The 17,060-nt window shown below is 38.5% G+C and overlaps 2 protein-coding genes across 8 annotated transcripts in view; one reads left to right on the top strand and one right to left on the bottom strand.

The window, feature by feature from the left end:
* Positions 1-17,060, bottom strand: part of TMEM266 (transmembrane protein 266) — an 87,667-nt gene that overhangs the window by 46,767 nt on the left and 23,840 nt on the right. For 2 of the 7 annotated variants that reach the window (XM_064456741.1, XM_064456748.1), the window contains exons 1-5: positions 16,310-16,400; positions 15,059-15,151; positions 13,884-13,989; positions 11,446-11,634; positions 1,734-1,888 (exon numbers count right to left, since the gene is read on the bottom strand). In XM_064456741.1, coding sequence (XP_064312811.1) covers positions 1,734-1,888; positions 11,446-11,634; positions 13,884-13,897 — 358 coding nt within the window. In that variant the 5' untranslated portion in view covers positions 13,898-13,989; positions 15,059-15,151; positions 16,310-16,400. Of the gene's footprint in view, positions 1-1,733; positions 1,889-11,445; positions 11,635-13,883; positions 13,990-15,058; positions 15,152-16,309; positions 16,401-16,427; positions 16,458-17,060 lie in introns of those variants that run through there. The other 5 variants (XM_064456742.1, XM_064456745.1, XM_064456743.1 and 2 more) reach the window with 5 other exon arrangements.
* NRG4 (neuregulin 4) overlaps positions 16,421-17,060 on the top strand; it is a 53,675-nt gene continuing 53,035 nt past the window's right edge. Inside the window, exon 1 of the mRNA XM_064456754.1 lies at positions 16,421-16,530. The gene's annotated coding sequence lies outside the window, so the exon portion shown is untranslated. The remainder of the gene's footprint in view (positions 16,531-17,060) is intronic.

The raw sequence follows: 17,060 nt of genomic DNA, 5'->3' as shown, positions 1-17,060 counted from the left end.
ATAGAAGGCATTCAGCTTAACAAAGTCAAAAAGCCTGAAGGGTCGATTCATTAGTTAAAATGCAAAGTAGCAACACAGAGTGGAATGGGTCCTTTCTCAGGTGCTGAGAAAAATCCATACAGGAAGGTGCAGCCTCTGACAGTGAAATCACCTGGCTCAACCAAAGATCCATAGATCATGCACAAGGTGTAAGCTGCAGAGCTTTTAGGAGTATCACATGCACTAGACACAGAGCAGGAACGATCCCTAAATAAAGGCTTCTTTAGAAGGTTCTTCAGAAAATAAATGGTAAGAAAGCAGGTACTGCCAGAGAAGAGTCTCCAAAACTGTGTCAAAAATCTAAGAGAAATTAACAGAAACAGTTTTTAAACTCTTTGGCTCTACAGGAAGTAACAATTCTCTACATAAACAGAAAGATGTGGCACCCCAATAAATATGTTGAAAGCTTCTTCTTCATTCAATATTTAAGGACTTACATCCAAAATTAGCATTCCTGACCTTTTTTGAAAAGAGCAGACTTGTCCAAATTCTGGGCTTCGTCATCGAAAATGGTAAGTCACCAGAGACTACAGAAATTAACAACTGTAATGGAGTGGCTATGCTCAGAACAGCACGTACAGTATGGACAGACAGGGGTGTAAAATGGTGGGCAACAGTGTGGAAAGACAGCTTAGTAATTTATTCATTTTACAGGTTTATAAAATGGCTGCAACTATCAATAGTCCCCTAAAGTAATCCTAATATAATTGCAATACCTCTGTCTTTACGGTGAAACCTAAATTCCACTAATTATCAATTGACAAATCACAAAAATAAAAGGATTTCAACAGAATAAAAAGTTCATTTGCTCAGTTTAAAGTTGCCATAGAAGACACCAGACCATGACTCTCATGCTATGTATTCTTGCATTTATGGAATTGTCTGAACCCCATCACTGCCATTTCAACATACCGGAGATTGTATGGAGATGCTAGAGGCTGCTCTTCTACATTTAGCATAGGGAAAAATGTAGCTGCTATATGTGTTCATGTCAGCTTTGTATCATAAAAGAAAAAAAAAAAGAAGAAAAGGGATAATGGAGGAAAAGAGCAGTAGAAAAAAAAAAAGATTAAGAGGCAAAAGAGCAGCATTAGAATTTCCACTGTGGAACCTGCGTAGAGTGAATTCAGGTAAAGCAAAACTTCATTTAAGCTATTATTTGACTCCCAGAGTATTAGCAAAGTAGAATGAAAATCTGTATCATTTCAGTGCATTACAAGATAGAAACCCATAATTTCAACTCCTACCCATCTCAGCAGAAGTAAACTAATAATACAGACAGCACTAAATACCCTAGCAAGTTCACCACTTCTGTCTATCCATATGCTTGTGAAAAGTATCGGAGATTAATGATGCACAAATGATCTTTCTTCTGTGTATGCAGAGGATGTCTGTAAAGGACAGACCTTTTTAAGTACTAATGACAATACGTACAGATCTCTGCATGTACACTCTGCTTGTATCCGTTGAAAGGTTGTCCTATACTGAATTTGGTCAGCAAAATACAGAAGAGACTGACTTCACTATACCAGGTTTCCACAAAAACGCAGTTCTTGCCTAGCCTAGTAATCATTTAAATGGCAGGAAAAAAATCCCCACCATCCTCCCCCTTCAAAAACCACCCAGCAAGTTAAGCCTTTATTTCATTAAAATTATATTTAAAAAAAAATATTAAAAAAAAGACTCCTACTCACACTGGAGAAGCTTTATATCTATCAGGAGCTCCAGAGTCAGAAGAATCACCACCAATACTACACAGGCTACCAGGAAACTGTTGAGACTTGCACTGAGCAAAAATACCTGCCACACAGCTGCTCGTCTCCCACAGCATGGTTTTAGCCAGTTAGATCTAAGGAAATAAAATTAAGAGGAAAAAACAAGAAAAGAAAAGAAGTAGTGAAAAAGGAAAAGAGCTAAAAAGCAGTGAACTCAAAATTACCAGTTCTGCTGTTATGGATACCCTCAGCAATAACATACAAAGACTTTGCAAAACTCACTTTTTTGGTTTCTTTACCAAGAAAATCACTTCACAGAGCACTTCCCCCTGGGGAACTCGTGTGTCTTTTCAACCCTCTGGAGCATGGGTGTTCAAATGCCTTCCAATGCACTGAGTAATGCAACCCTAATTATCATACATACTTTTCTGTTTTCTTCCTATCTCACCCTTTCTCACGTGGGGCTTTTTTTGACATACCCATGTTTTCAAGTTGGTTGTTAAAAAATAATTTTTTTCTTTTGAAAATATTTGTAATGGGAATAACAGTAGCATTGACTTCAGGAGCTAAAAGCCCATCCTGATACCTTTTTTTCCTAACATCCCCCCGTAGTTTCACTTTGATACAGTATGGTATCATTAATACTCTTTTGTAATGTTCTTGCACTAGCCCACCTCTGAAAGTTCTGATGTTTGTCTGACACTTCATATTTTCAAAGCACTGTAAATACACATTAACTAATAAAGAGCTGGCATGATTTATTAACTAGGATTTAAGAAGCTGCAAGCATACAGAAGTGTGGTGCAGTAACTCCACTGTCTGAATTAAAATATCAATACACAGAAATCACAGAATCATTTAGGTTGGAAAAGACCTTTAAGATCACCAAGTCCAACCATCAAATCAATGGTATACAAGAAGATATGATGATACTGATCAATTCCAAATAAACAGCTCTAGACTCAATAACTCCTGTTATAATTGAACACTTGGAAAAACATCACTGAACACTCCTGACATACCCACACTCAAAAATGAGGGAGAAATTGATGCTAAGCGGTGCTCAGAGACTTGACACTTTCAAGTAGCTTCTCAGAATTAAGCATATCAACTAAATACTTGTACTCAGATTGCCTGATTACCTGACCTTAAAAGACTCCCTCAACTGACTCTTAAAACTTCAGAGATTTGACAAGTGTTACTATCGAGAACTTGCCCTTAGTTTAACTTCGTTATGGTTCTAGTCTGAATACAGAATACCCTAGATTTTAAATAGGTATTTTTAAAACATAAGGAAAAAAAGGCAGTGGGATAGGGCCTTTTTGCAAACTTGAGCTGTTAATGGATTTTATTTTACATCATCTCAAAACAGGATAACTTGTCTTTACCGCAACTGTTATTTTGGGGTTTGTTTTTTGAGTTTGGATTTTTTTTTAAACTTTCTAATAATAATGCTAGGGAATAGCCCTGTTTAAATAGAACAGGTTTTAGTTCTATTCTCTTCCTACATTTATCCTCCCTTTTCCCAAAAGACCCGTTTTGCCAACATTTTAATATTGCAGGGCAGATTTTCCTCTTTCTTATTCTCAGAATGATCAGTAGAGGGCCTAAATACATTCCTCTAAAAGCTCTGCATAGTCAAGATTTTCAAATATACCAAATGTACCAGTAAGAATAAATCAACTGTGATAACCAGCACACATTACATATAGTCATAATAATTTTTATTCAAGCTAACTATTACTTAGAGAATGCTAAAGAATGTGGAGTTATTCTGTCTGTGCAATAGTAATATTCCACTGATTCCTAAAAGCTTCTGAACAAAACTATCAGTTTACAATTAGAAAAGCAATCAACTTAAGAGGTCAAGAGCAGATCATCTGCATGTTTACACCTATATATCACTCAAAATATATAAACTTATTTCCAAGACACAAAATTATTTGAAATTTAAGCACTGAAAAACAACATCTAGTTTCACATCCTAATTTATTACACCAAGGTGCATTTGTTCAACACTTGTCCTGTGAACAGACAGTGAGTAGCAGCTTCACATCACTGCCTAACAGACCTCCTCCAAGTCCTCTGAATCCACTGACACTAACAATCACATTGTGCTCTAAAAGGAGCACTGGCTGGTTTCTTTTCTGGGTGCTGCTTAGCTAGTTCATTCCCTGCTACATCTATGCTCCTTATAGTAGAGTCCTGATCTTGTCTTTGGGGGTTGTTCTTTTGGGTTTGGGTTTTTTTTTTTTCACTTCTTACCTCTTGTAAGGATGGATGTAAATAATAAAAGGAACAATAATCCAACTAGAAATATAGAGAAACCTGTTGACATGCTAACCACACTGACTTCTAATACACAAACCCTCCTCATCTTCTTCAATGCTGTAACCTGCCTTAGAAGACTAGTATTTCTCCCTGCTGATGTGTAAGCGCTTGTCCATTCAACAGATGAGAAATCTGGTATTTGAGAAAAAAAATTCCTACCAGAATTAGTGTGGGGTTAAACTTACCTTCCAAATCCTGGGCATTTCCCCTGCAAACCTATGTTAAGTTTAAAGCTCAGATTAGAAACTCGGCTACACAGAGCTTTAAAAAAACCAGTTAACCAAGGCAGCTCATAAATTTATGAAGAGATTACATACTAACCTTATACAAGTAAAACACCTTTTTCCCCTCACTGCAGACCAAAAAAAAAAAAAAAGTGCTCTATGGATGCCATGTTCTATATGGATACAAGTAAAGTATGACTTACATCTTCACTGTGTGACTTCAAACAGGGTCATGAGGTACCTTGGTTTCTCAGTCCCTACAACAGGAATATTATTTACCTTTCTTACAATACCTGGATGAAGTAAATAAATGTACTAGCATAGGAATTTCTTGGTTGATGGTGATTCAGGCTTGTAAAGTTTTGTTATGAGACATTTAAATATATCTAGTGGAATTTTATAAGGGGTAATTCTTTTTAAGGGTATTTTCATACATGGCTTTGTGGAAAACCAATCTGTCATCATTACTGCTGGTTTTGCTAATAAACAGCCTGGAAAAAAGAACACAAGGCAAAACTGGGAAAGGTTTAACATATTTATTTGGTAAGGAACCACTACAAACAATTTGTGTAAGCTGTTAACAGCTGTCACTGTTTGTTTTCTAGTCTTGCAAACAAACACCCCAAAATCTGCATTTTACCTTACCCTGTCTGGTTTGGGTTTTGGTTGGTTTGTTGCTCATTTGTTTGTGGTGGTTTTTTTTTTTTGTTCAGGTTTTTTTTGTGTGTGTGGTTTTTTGTTTGTTTTGTGGTGGTTTTGTTTGGTTGGCTTTTTGGTGTTGGTTTTTTTTTTTGTTTAACAGGAAGTGTTTGCATGTCATGAGATAGCTACGATCAGAAAACAGAAGGATGGATGAGATCCCAAATCACCATCTGAAGGAATAGAAAGGCTGTGGTCAGGAAGTGACAGGATCGCAGAAAGGCTAAAAAACAATACAAAATCTGGATGAGACAAAACAGACAGCAGAGCCTTACAGCAGGCTACAGATAGCAGCTGGAGGCCTTGAGCAGTTCCAAGGAACAGATACAGCTCTGCACCCCTTTCCTGGACTGCTCCCCTAAGCTTAGTTTAACCACAGAAGTTCAACTATTGAGAGCACCCTCATCCTCTTTTTCCCCTAAAAATTTTACTGTTTTGATCCCCATGACATTTCTCAGAGGACTGCTGCAAAACTCTGTTGCTCAAATGGCAAGAAAGATTCCCTCAGTTTTCTGCCTAAACTCACACATGGCTGGTTTATACTAGGGACAGGGACCAGAACCACACTCGTGTTCAAGATATGGGCAAAGCTTCAATATATAGAGAGGCACAATGGCCTCTCTTTTATGTTCTACTCTTTTTCCTAATGAATCCTAATATCTGATCTGCTTTTAGACTGCTGCTCAGCATTTAGCTGACCTCTACATGGACTCTCCTTCCAGACTAATATTCCTCTTTTCCACATTTCTCCTTTGTCCTATTGCTTATCCATCTTTCAATTTTTGCACCAAGCCATATCTTTATCAGCTTAGACAATTAATTCCAGTGTTAAGCAGATAAACTAGATCCATATCACTCCTGCTCTCCAATAAAGATCTTTGCGGGCTACAACTACTACACTTTTACCCCAAAAAATACCTGGGAAAATCAAGTTCTGTTGGAAAAATACAGAAAGTTCTACAAACCAAAAAAGTCTGAAAATCACTCAGCTAGAAAATTAATTCTGTTTTTTACTTATAATAGCGCTCCCTCTATCAATTGGTGTTACTGATAAAAGACATTAGAGAGACACACTCAAAGGATTTAGGTACTAGGATGAACACAGTAATGAGCTATTGTGGAAAACAGTTACAAATACAAACACTTAAAAGAATCTGTACAGAAAAAGAAGTTTCTAAGTCAGTGAATATTCCCGTAACATAGCCCAAAATTTCATGTATTCATTAATGAAGAGCTGGTCACCTCATGGGTTCTGTCATGCTGAATGTTCATTTACTGCTGCAGTGCAGCTCTTAGTTCTGGACCAGAGCACAGAGAGTAGCAGTGATATAGTACTGCACAGAGAACAAATCAGCACTACAGTCTCTTTCCCTGTATTCTGCTGTTAAGATTTTGCACCATCTTTCTGGTTTCAGACTGCGGCTAGCAGCTAAAAATAAATTAAAAGTCACTTTTGTAAATACAAGGAGCTTGCTCACTACATGAAATAGTTCTGCCCTCCAAAACCTTTGCACTTTATTTTGAGCTTGGACCTCATTATTCACATGCTCCAGGATCTGCATGAGGTGCGCAGAACTTTGCTGAAAAGGGACTAGTTTTTAATTATGCTGCCAGATAAAGACACGAAAAGCAGAAAACAAAGAAATGTGAGAACTTTGCCCATTTGAGTTCTTTTAGTTAAAGCACCTTTAAGCTTTTTAGCAAACACAAGTAAAAGACCTCAAAGAGATCAAAATAAAACCTGAAAGATGAATATGAAAACCAGAAATAATGGCATCTACTTGAAGCAATTACAAAGACAGACTGAAGGAACAGACATACTTTTCTCGCAGGATGGGTGAATACATTCATCAGTGAAGGCCTTAAACCAATTCAAAATTAAAAGCTCATGACTCTTTCCTGTGTTAACTTCTGAATCTCTGTACATCTCTGTTTAGTTTTGGCTTCCTTTCCTTCTTATCTCTTTCTATCCCTTCCTATAGCTTTCTTTTTTCAGACATTCCTACTGTTTAATGCACTTTCTAGAGGTGGCTACAAACAGATGATCATAAATTATTAAATTACAATGGCATGACTATTTACCACTAACATCAAGTGGGTCATATTGACTGTATGAACTCCCAACACCTTTACAGCCATTGACATAAAACATAGTATTTGAAAGCACCTGTGTATTTCAAATCTGTTTAACATACAAAAATTCAAGAGCTGCAATCTAAAACAAATACAACAAATACTTTAAAGTCGGTGTATCTCTCTTCTCTTGCTTCCCCCATTAAATAAAGATCTTTATCAAGAGACAGGCTCACTGCCTGACTGCATATTCACACACACAAAAAGTACAGCTTGTTGTGCAACTGTCTGTAAATTCTTTTATAATTATGAACGATACCTCCTAGCTGGAACTTAAGGAAAATACAGGAAGGAGAGCTTTTCCCTATCTCCACCTGTCTTTAGCACACATGTACCACTTTCTGCGCGTTGTCAATTTTCCAGCTATCCCCCATCATTTTTATTGGTCATTGATGCAAAAATAGAAGAGAGTAAGTATTTTTTTGGAAAACAGAATACTTTCTTGGAAAAAAAGACATTAAGAGTGGCACTTAAAGCTAATGTTAACATTTCACAGAATCACAGGTTGGAAGGGACCTCAGGGATCAACTACTCCAACCTTTCTAGGGAAACCACAGTCTAATCAAGATGGCCCAGCACCCTGTCCAGACAACTCTTGAAAGGTGTCCAATGTGGCCGAGTCAACCACTTCCCTGGGGAGATTATTCCAGTGGTTGACTTTTCTCAGTGTGAAAAATTTCCCTCTCATGTCCAATCGGAATCTCCCCAAGAGCAACTTGTGTCCATTCCCCCTTGTCCTCTCCATGTGACTCCATGTAAAAAGGGAGTCTCCATCTTCTTTGTAGCTACCCCTTAAGTACTGGTACATTGTAATGAGATCCCCTCTATGCCTCCTTTTCTCAAGGCTGAACAAACCCACTTCTCCCAGCCTATCCTCATATGGCAGGCTTCCCAGTCCTTTGATCATCTTGGTGGCCCTTCTCTGGACCCATTCCAGCGTGTCCCCATCCTTTTTGTATAGCGGGGACCAGAACTGTGCACAGTACTCCAGGTGTGGCCTGACAAGCGCTGAGTAGAGTGGGATGATGACTTCTTTCTCTCTGCTGGTGATGCCCTTTTTGATGCAACCCAGCATCCTGTTGGCCTTCTTGGCCACAACAGCACACTGTTCGCTCATGTTGAGCTTCCTGTCCACCAGGACCCCCAGGTCCCTTTCCACAGAGCTGCTCTCCAGCCAGGTGGATCCCAGTCTGTGCTGCACTCCCAGATTATGTTTTCCCAGGTGCACGACCTCACACTTCTCCTTGCTGAACTTCATAAGGTTCTTGTAGGCCCAGTCTTCCAGCCTATCCAGATCTTCCCCACTCAATTTGGTGTCATCAGCAAACTTCATGAGGCTACACTTGATCCTGTTACCCAGATCACTTATAAAGATGTTGAATAACATTGGGCCCCATGTCAATCCCTGGGGACTCCACTAGTGACAGGTTGCCACTTCGAAAAGGAGCTATTTATCACCACCCTTTGGGTGCGGCCTGTCAGCCAGTTCCCCACCCACTGCACAGACCACTTGTCTAGGCCATAACGCATTAATTTCTCCAGGAGGAGGCTGTATTTAAAAATCTCCTTAACTTTCTGGGTGCTTAGTCTCCTTAAAGAAACATTTACATATTCTTTTCATGCAAACTGAGTTCAATGCAGACACAGCCACTCCAATAAATTCACAGACACAAAGAAAATCAGCAACTTTGCTGCTGCTTTTTTGTACAAAAGTATATATCTAATCTGTTACAGATATATTAGAAGTGTACATCACATGTTGTTCTTGGCATCCAAGGCATATCGTTTGAATGAGTTTATTTCTCATATACATGTCTCCAGCCTATGCCTCAAGCATTTCTGCAATGTCTAAGCATAAAGTACAGTGCAGAGCAGCGATATCTAAGGATAAGTTGACAGCAGGGCAGAACTCATATCTCATATTGGATCTGAGAACCAAGCTACTGTTTCTTCACAGTGCTACACAGGGTGAAATTAGCAGCATCTTCTGGTATCTCCTGCAACCTGTAGGGCAGCATTGGGGTAACAGAGCCTGATTTCAGCTTTTTATTGCATCAGTTATGAATATGAGTGTGGGCAGAAACTACAGGGAATTAGACATTTTCTGCCACCTCCTGTGCTGCTCATCCCACATCACTCTCTTCAGACATGAGGGAGATGTAGCTGTCAGTTCCTGTACCAAACTGATCTGACCCACCTTATCTCTTTCTTACTCAGGTGGAAGCCAGTCACACATAACAAGACCATGAGAAAGAAATTACACCACATTGATAAAACCAGACATATTCCCAACCAAGCCACGAGGCGGTATAGTAAAAGTATTTTACTTTTACTGCTGGGCTTCTTGAGCTCAGCTCTGCTCCTAAATTTCACTGGGCATCAGTTAGTTGCGATCACTGCTTCTGAAAGGAAGAAGCCGCCATTCCCACAAAGCAGTTACAGTCCTGGGACTCAGCTGAATATGCTCAGCCAAAATGCATTGAGACATACAAACTAAAGCTCTAAATTTTCTTCAGAGAATTCATTCTACAGCTGGGAGGTCTGGATGGCACCTGCTTATTTCCGTTCATACTGATAAAGCCACAAAAGAAGTCTGTGTGAAGGAAGAGATCTCTGCTGAGGAAAAGAATGACAAGTCTATTTCCACGCTTAAGACCGCAAAGCTGCTCAGACAGTTACAATGAGAGATCTGTGCACTTTGGCACAGTGAAGAATTGAGTTCCAGATCATAAAAATCTATAAAAATGCATATTTGAATTAAACCAGTATTTACTCAGCACCAAAATAGCCTGAGGGTTACACCTGCATACGCAAATTAATTTTCAAGTGCCTCTTTTGCTATGCAAGGTATTTTATGTTACAGTTGTACTATACTTATATAACCTACTTGAAATATATTTCCCCTTGTTCAGAGTAACAACTTTCTGGAGATGTCTCATAAAGTCCAATTTGGAAAGAAATTAAAGGCAAGAGCCTTCCCTGCATACTGCTTCCTGACTACCGTACGGAATACCTGCTGAGCAGAGACCAAGCAAGTGTCTCTGCTGATTTCAGAGCACAGGTTTAAACACATTGAGCTGTTAATAAATGGAGGCTTATATAAAGCCTTTTAATGTCTTCATCAATGAGAGCTCTATATGACTTACTGTGAAGTGCTTTTAGATGGATCTTACTGACAGTGGAGTATATATACGTGCAGTGTGACACACAGTGGAACAGTAATCACAGAATCAGAGGGGCTACGCACAAGCACTGACCTAATCTCTGTCCCAAGGGATGTTAAATTATAATGTTATCATTCCTGACAAATGAAGACATTCAGTGATTGCAACTCTATTCCCCTCCTCCCCATACACACTAGTACTTGACCCCAGCACTTTTTTACCCTCATTACTCTCTCTGCTGCAATTCAAGCATTTCCCTTCTTGTCCTAAACATCATGGAGAACGGTAACACACTGTTCTCTTTCTCACTGAAGTCTCTTATAAGCTCCCCTGAAAGTCCCTTCTTCACATGAAACACAAACAGTTATTTCAGTCACTACTCCACCGCAGGTTTTCTGAGCCTCTAATCATTCTCACTGCCTCTGGATTCTCTCCGGCTGACCCAAATCTGTCATAAAAAATTTAGTATAGGAGTCCACCTACAGCGACTTCAAGCCTGAACCAGGCATAAGGATGACTTATAATGTCCTGTAGGACAATAACGCTACATAATCTGACACTCAGTTATGCTTGGGCAAATGTTATGAGCCGGTTAAGATCTTTTATTCCAAAAAAACTGGAACAGTTGTTGTACGAAAACAGGAGTAACATATATATATATTATCAAAGACAGTGTTCTCACATAAGCAAACTACGCAATTCAAATTATTTTGAATTTGTACACAATCTGTCCAGGAATCAGCAGTACTAAGTCTCTCAGTCAGGAGATGTACAACTACGTACAAACATCACAGTAGCCAACTCTGTTATCCTGAACCCTCCTGAAACATGTTTTACAAAGAGCTTTCACCAGGCCATTCTGCTTGTCTGACAGGCTAGGTGCTTGGTCTAGTTTTCCCTGACAGGCAGCTTCCAGACCATGGTCAAATAGCAGTGATGAATCACTTAAAATTACGAAGAGCCCCAAACCACCAGCACAGATTAGTTATATTAGAAAAGTTCACTTCCATCCTGTGACAATGGTTGAATGAGTTTGAGGACAACTGGCTGTACTTCTCCAGCTCAAGGTTTTCTTTTTTGCAGGCCACAAAATTCCTATAACCTAAAACTACAAACCAAAATTCTGTCCTTTGTACTTACCCTTCTCTTTGGTACTCCTCATCCAAGTTTGACAAAAGCTGGGACCCAGCCACAGACAAATCAAGTGCAGCTAAAGGCAGATCTCGATAAGCAAAATTAACAAGCTGTACAGGAGCAATGCTTTTGGTCTCTTCCTCCACTTGTTGTGAAATTATCTCAACTTCTGAAACACCACCTTCTATTGTAGGCCTGAAAATGTAATAAACAAAATAAAAACCCCTCTCTCTCCACACACACATATAAACAAATAAAAATAAATAAATAAGCAAGCAAGTAAAAATAAGTTAGAGACAAGAACTTCACGGTATCCTAAAAACCCAGCAACCTAAAAGGCCTTTGCAAGGTCATTGAGGCAGGTGCACTCACTGATGGGACAGACTAAATCTCTCTAAACTTGACTTTCGTAGATCACACTGCAATCAACAGAAACCTCATGGACAATGGAGAAAAGCATTTTACTCTGCTGAATCTGCTTCAAAAGCACTAAATATAAATGCATGTGTTATAAACAAACAAACAAATACCGAAACAATGCCTGAACCCAAAAGCAGAATATTTGTGCAAAGCAGAAAGAAGGCACGTAACTATGCCAACTAAAAACTTACTGATTTGTAAGTTAGATCAGTGAGCAGTGAATAGCTAAGCTTATTAGTCACAAGATACAAATCAACTGTTAATTAATGGATGCAGTTTGACCCCTCTTCCACTGTGGGTAAATATTCAAATAGGTTTGACAGATGACAACTTTGTTTCATTTAACTAGAAAGGATCATTCTGTTACAAGTTATTTCAAAATAATTCTGAAAGGAGAAAAACGATTCAGAAGAATTACAGACTCCTCAATAAAGATTATCTTAACTACCCTTGAGCACAGCTTCTAAACCTGAGCGTGTATTCTTCTACCACCCCACTAACATTAATGGGAACTCCATGCAGGTAAAACCAGAGTCTATGTACGTGTCTTCCACATTTATAGCAAGATACTACTCATCTAGAAACTCAAACTTTGTCAGCATATTATCTATTGCATGCAAAGGATTACTTCATTGTAGGAGAGAGCTTGCATGTAAAGTCCCAGCAGGGACTGATCCTTGGCAGTGCGCAATCCTTTGCAGTGCCCAGTGAAAGCTGCTTTCTCCATTTGATTCAGAGTTGGTGCAAGCATAAACTTCCCTAGCTTTCATCCAGGGGAGCTTGTTAAATTCTGAAGAAATGTCAGGCTACTTGTCAGAGGTTTTCAACAGCAGGTGTGAAGATACTCTTTTCCTTAGGGATAGTTAAAAAGTGCTTAGCAGCCAACTTTCCTCTGCTATTTGACTGCAAAAGTTGCATTGGTGATTTTGTTTTAAAGAAGCTTATTAAAATCTTCCAGCTATTCAAGAAACCTGAATAACAGGTTTGTTTGTTGGTTGTTTGTGTTTTTTTTAAGAAAGAAATGAATAATTTAGAAGAGTTCTTAAATCATATATATTTTAAGTCTAAGGATGTGGGTGAAGGAATTAAAATTCCATATTAAAGAGAAAAATTCTATTGGTCAGAGCCTCACCATTAGACTAACCCTTTCAAACAGAAAATGTTATTCCTAAATTAAAAGCAGATAACTGCTGCCAGCATTACACAAGAAAGTAATTTTTAAAATCAGAAGATGCTGTTATATCTCAAGTATTTGGCAGGGAAAGGCTGCAATTGTGTCATACTATGGCAGAAAGTAGAGGTAAAAGGAAGTACTATTTGAACAACCTAAAGGCTTGTTTTATTTTTTCCTTTGTCTAACTAATAATGGAAAGTAATGAGATTCATTTCCAACAGAACTGAATTCTTCTGTAAACAATCTGAAAGCAGAAGGCCAGAGGGAGGAGCTAATTTTAGCACAAATTTTCTTTCTTTGATTTTCACCTTTAGTGCCATCCTGTGGACATTTACCTTAACAAGCCCAAGCTGGTTCAGGTCTGCACGGAAGAGCACAGAATGATCCAATCTGCAGTATTATAAAGGAAAAAGGAAACGGGGTGGTGCAGCCTTCCCTCTCCCAACAGTATTTACCTTCTGCATTCTTGGACAGACTAAATGACAGACATTGTCTGATTTGACTGAAAACAAAAAAACCCCAACAGACTAGTGTTGGCAAACAGCTTCAGGACAGGTTTGGTGGCAGGAAAGAGAAAAGGCAAACAGATCTGAAAATAATATGACATACCAGTTTTCATCCACTGGCTGTTAGTAACACATCACACATGCTTACAGCATTCATGGTTTTTCTGCTAATTCATACTCCTTAGACAACTGACCAAATCCTACTACTCCTTCTCAAAATATCAACTTCTCCTTCCAGTAATACTGATAGAACCCTCTTGATGTCACAACATCATTCTCCTACAGGTAGCAACTTGTTCCGTTCTGCTGAAAATAAGCTACAACTATTCTCACATAGTACTTACCGAGGATTGGTCATGTTGGAGGATGCAACCGAATCAGCAGTGGTTCCAGTATTTAACGAATTCCAGCTCCTCGGCGCAGAAGTTCTAGCCTTGCAAGATTAGGTCTCTGCAAGAAGCAAAACAAAGTTATCTAAAATGCCATTGAAAGATCTCCAAAGGGCTGTGTTGACGTTTGTAGTCATGTTGCAAGTTTCCCTAATTATTTTATTTCCCTCATGATTCCTTTTCAAAGTGGTTTTCTTGCAGGTTAATTCCTCCATGTTATGGAAGCTGTAAAGACACCGTGCATTTACTTATATAAAGGGATACCTGCTCACATATATACTTCCATAAGAACACAGGTCCTGCCTTAAACCATTAGATTGTTGAGAAAGATAACCAAGATCAGAGGCAGGGAAGCAGATTTTCAGAGAAAGTTCACGGCTTCAGGAGTGCAAATTCTATTGGAAGCCAATTGTTTAGGTATTTCTGTTTTGTTTGTTTTAAACAATTTAATATACTTTATAGAGATGAGATTAGGTTTGTTAACAGAGTTTGGGGTTTTGTTCTCCATTTTCCAATTTGAACTGTATTCCTGACTCTGCTACTTTAGATAGTCTCTTCCGAGAATTAACTCATGTTGTCAAACATTCTAGATGGGCTGTTATCAAGACACAACTTTGATCAACAAAACCCACTAACACATTTGGAAAAGGTGCCACATTTGTTTGTGGCAAAATCTCCATTTGTATTGTACCTGGACCAGTGCATGGGAACCAGAATGGAAGAGGACAAGCCTGTGGGAATGAAACCTACTGTTACATAGGTTTCGGTAGCTGAAAAAGTATAAACGGAAGAATACCATATAGGAAACAAAAATTCTCAGAAAAAGATATCATGAGAGACTTTGTAAAGCTACTGTCAAGATTATATGCTAAATAATTTTTAAAAGTAACATAAAAACATACTCATTTTAACTAAACAGAATAGTTATTGGTGTTATTCTCCATAATATTCTAATTTGCCAAAAATATTTCATTATATGAAAAATTGCTTTTTATACTAAACTTTATACTAGAGCCACTTTCAGGCTGAATTGTTAGTATCAGTCAAGTATTTACAGCGGAGACATATGAATGTAGCAACAGTATGACCCATAACAATCACTTGATACCAAATAATAAAATTGAACTTACATCTCTTGTAGAGTCAGGATTTATTTCATGTCTTGTACCTTATAATAACGTAAAACGTAGTCAATGTATTCTCAAATTTTCCAGATAATGCATCTGGGTATGCAAAAAGAAAGTGTCTACGCTGTGATCACCCTCCTTGGGTAGATAACTCAGCCAAAAGCAACTTAATTATCCATATGAAGCAAAGAAACACGACCAACTTCAAAACAGAAAAATACACATATTCTAGAACAACACACACACTCCATTTATCTATAACCTTGTAATATTTCTAAAGTCAGAGTAAGAAGCGAACCTTTTTCAGATAAACCTTCCCTGATACAGCAGAGACTTGATTCAACATCTATTTGGTATCAGTGGGAATCTCTTCTCTGGCCTTTGTAGTCCTTGAAATATTTTATTTATTATATCCCTAAGGTAGCAAAATACTAAAACATTTGCCTGAAGTTAGGCATATTTAAATCACACACTGAAGGGATTTGGTGAATCTGTCCCCACAGCAGCTTTATGATAGCAATTGTTATACCTACCAGCACAACAAAACTCAAATATCAGCCTTGTTTTGCGATGTCAGCTCCCTAACACCTCATTTTGGGTTGACATTTTACAACATTAAAAAAAAAAAGTTTAATGCAAAATTTTACCCAAACCAATTGTTCAAATTGTTCTCAGCCTGAGAAAATGGTAAAGGTACTGTGCACCTGTCTTGCGAGACTGAGGAAGTTGAGAATCCTGCTACAACTGCATTTGCAGGCCTCAAAAATAAAAGGTAAATGGGGATACAGCTGATTTATGAAATGGGAATAAAACTGAGGGAAACTGGCCTCAGAGGACAGGCAGACAGATGTAGATATGGGAATTTCTTAACATGATAAAAAACTCACCATTTATTTGGGAGACAGCACAGTGTGAATACTTACAACCTTCCTCCCAAAGGGGGTTTAGAAAACAAACCAATGATGAAAAATGTACAGCTAGATTTTAAAAAATTCTTATTTTTTAAATTAATCTCAAGATTTTGAGGGAACTGAAGTTGTAACAGTGGGGCCAGCAACACACAGGATACAAACCTAAAACATTTACCTCTCCAGAATACAGACTCAGTCTCTTTTTTTAAAGCTGGAAATACATTCACATTCATAGAGAATTTTGTTTTAGTAACTCAAACAGATCTGACCAGTGGCAACACCAATAAACCAGACCTGTTCCCTGTTACTGGAGTTGGCAGCTCTACAGATAAAGTTTGCTCACCACCAGGACTGAAGTAGTAATTTGCAGCTGGGCAGCAAGCTCTTCTGATAGCTCCACAGGGAGCAGAGTCCAACTCGCCTTAGCTGAAGGGGTTGTTACCATGACATAAGGCACTCACAAGGGTGAGACGAGTAACGTGGAAAGAGACCTGAAAAGACATAGAGGGAGTCAAGTCTCCAAAGAACTCAGTGGAGCCTTCCTGAGAAGAAAAGTGGCAAAAAGTGAGTAATTTCTGGTGCAGATGACTAACACATTAGCTTATTTAATGAATTAAAAAGACAAGTAGTTAATATGTACAATAAGAGGGCAGCACAACTTAAACCTTCAAAATGGATGTAATAGGTTGTGTATATCTATATCCTAAAGGGATTACTATGATTCATGTTTCTTTCTAGGCTTTATGCAAGCAATAGAAATATCTTAACGTATACTGAAATTTTGCAGAGACTTATTATTTTCATCCACTGCACCTCATATATCTGTTATGTTCAAAAATTCCTTTTAAAAAAAAAACACAACAAACTTCTGTAGCAGCATGAAACACTTCCAACTTCCATAGGAAATGTCTGTGCAAATGAGTGGTGTTTAAAGGCAACAAGGAACAGCAGGGAGATTTCATTCTTCTGCACTTATCTCTTGCTTGCTTTCCTATAGGACATAGTCTAGGCAAACGGCAACGATGTGGCGCTCCTCCCTACCAACAGACAGGCAGGGGGCAGAGGGCAACCTTTAGGTATTGCATCTACCACCC

The sequence above is a fragment of the Phalacrocorax carbo genome, chromosome 7 (genome assembly GCF_963921805.1).
Source record: "Phalacrocorax carbo chromosome 7, bPhaCar2.1, whole genome shotgun sequence".
In the NCBI taxonomy this organism is placed as follows: domain Eukaryota; kingdom Metazoa; phylum Chordata; class Aves; order Suliformes; family Phalacrocoracidae; genus Phalacrocorax; species Phalacrocorax carbo.
Note: the sequence above shows the minus strand (reverse complement) of the source record. Positions and strands in the feature narration are given on the sequence as shown.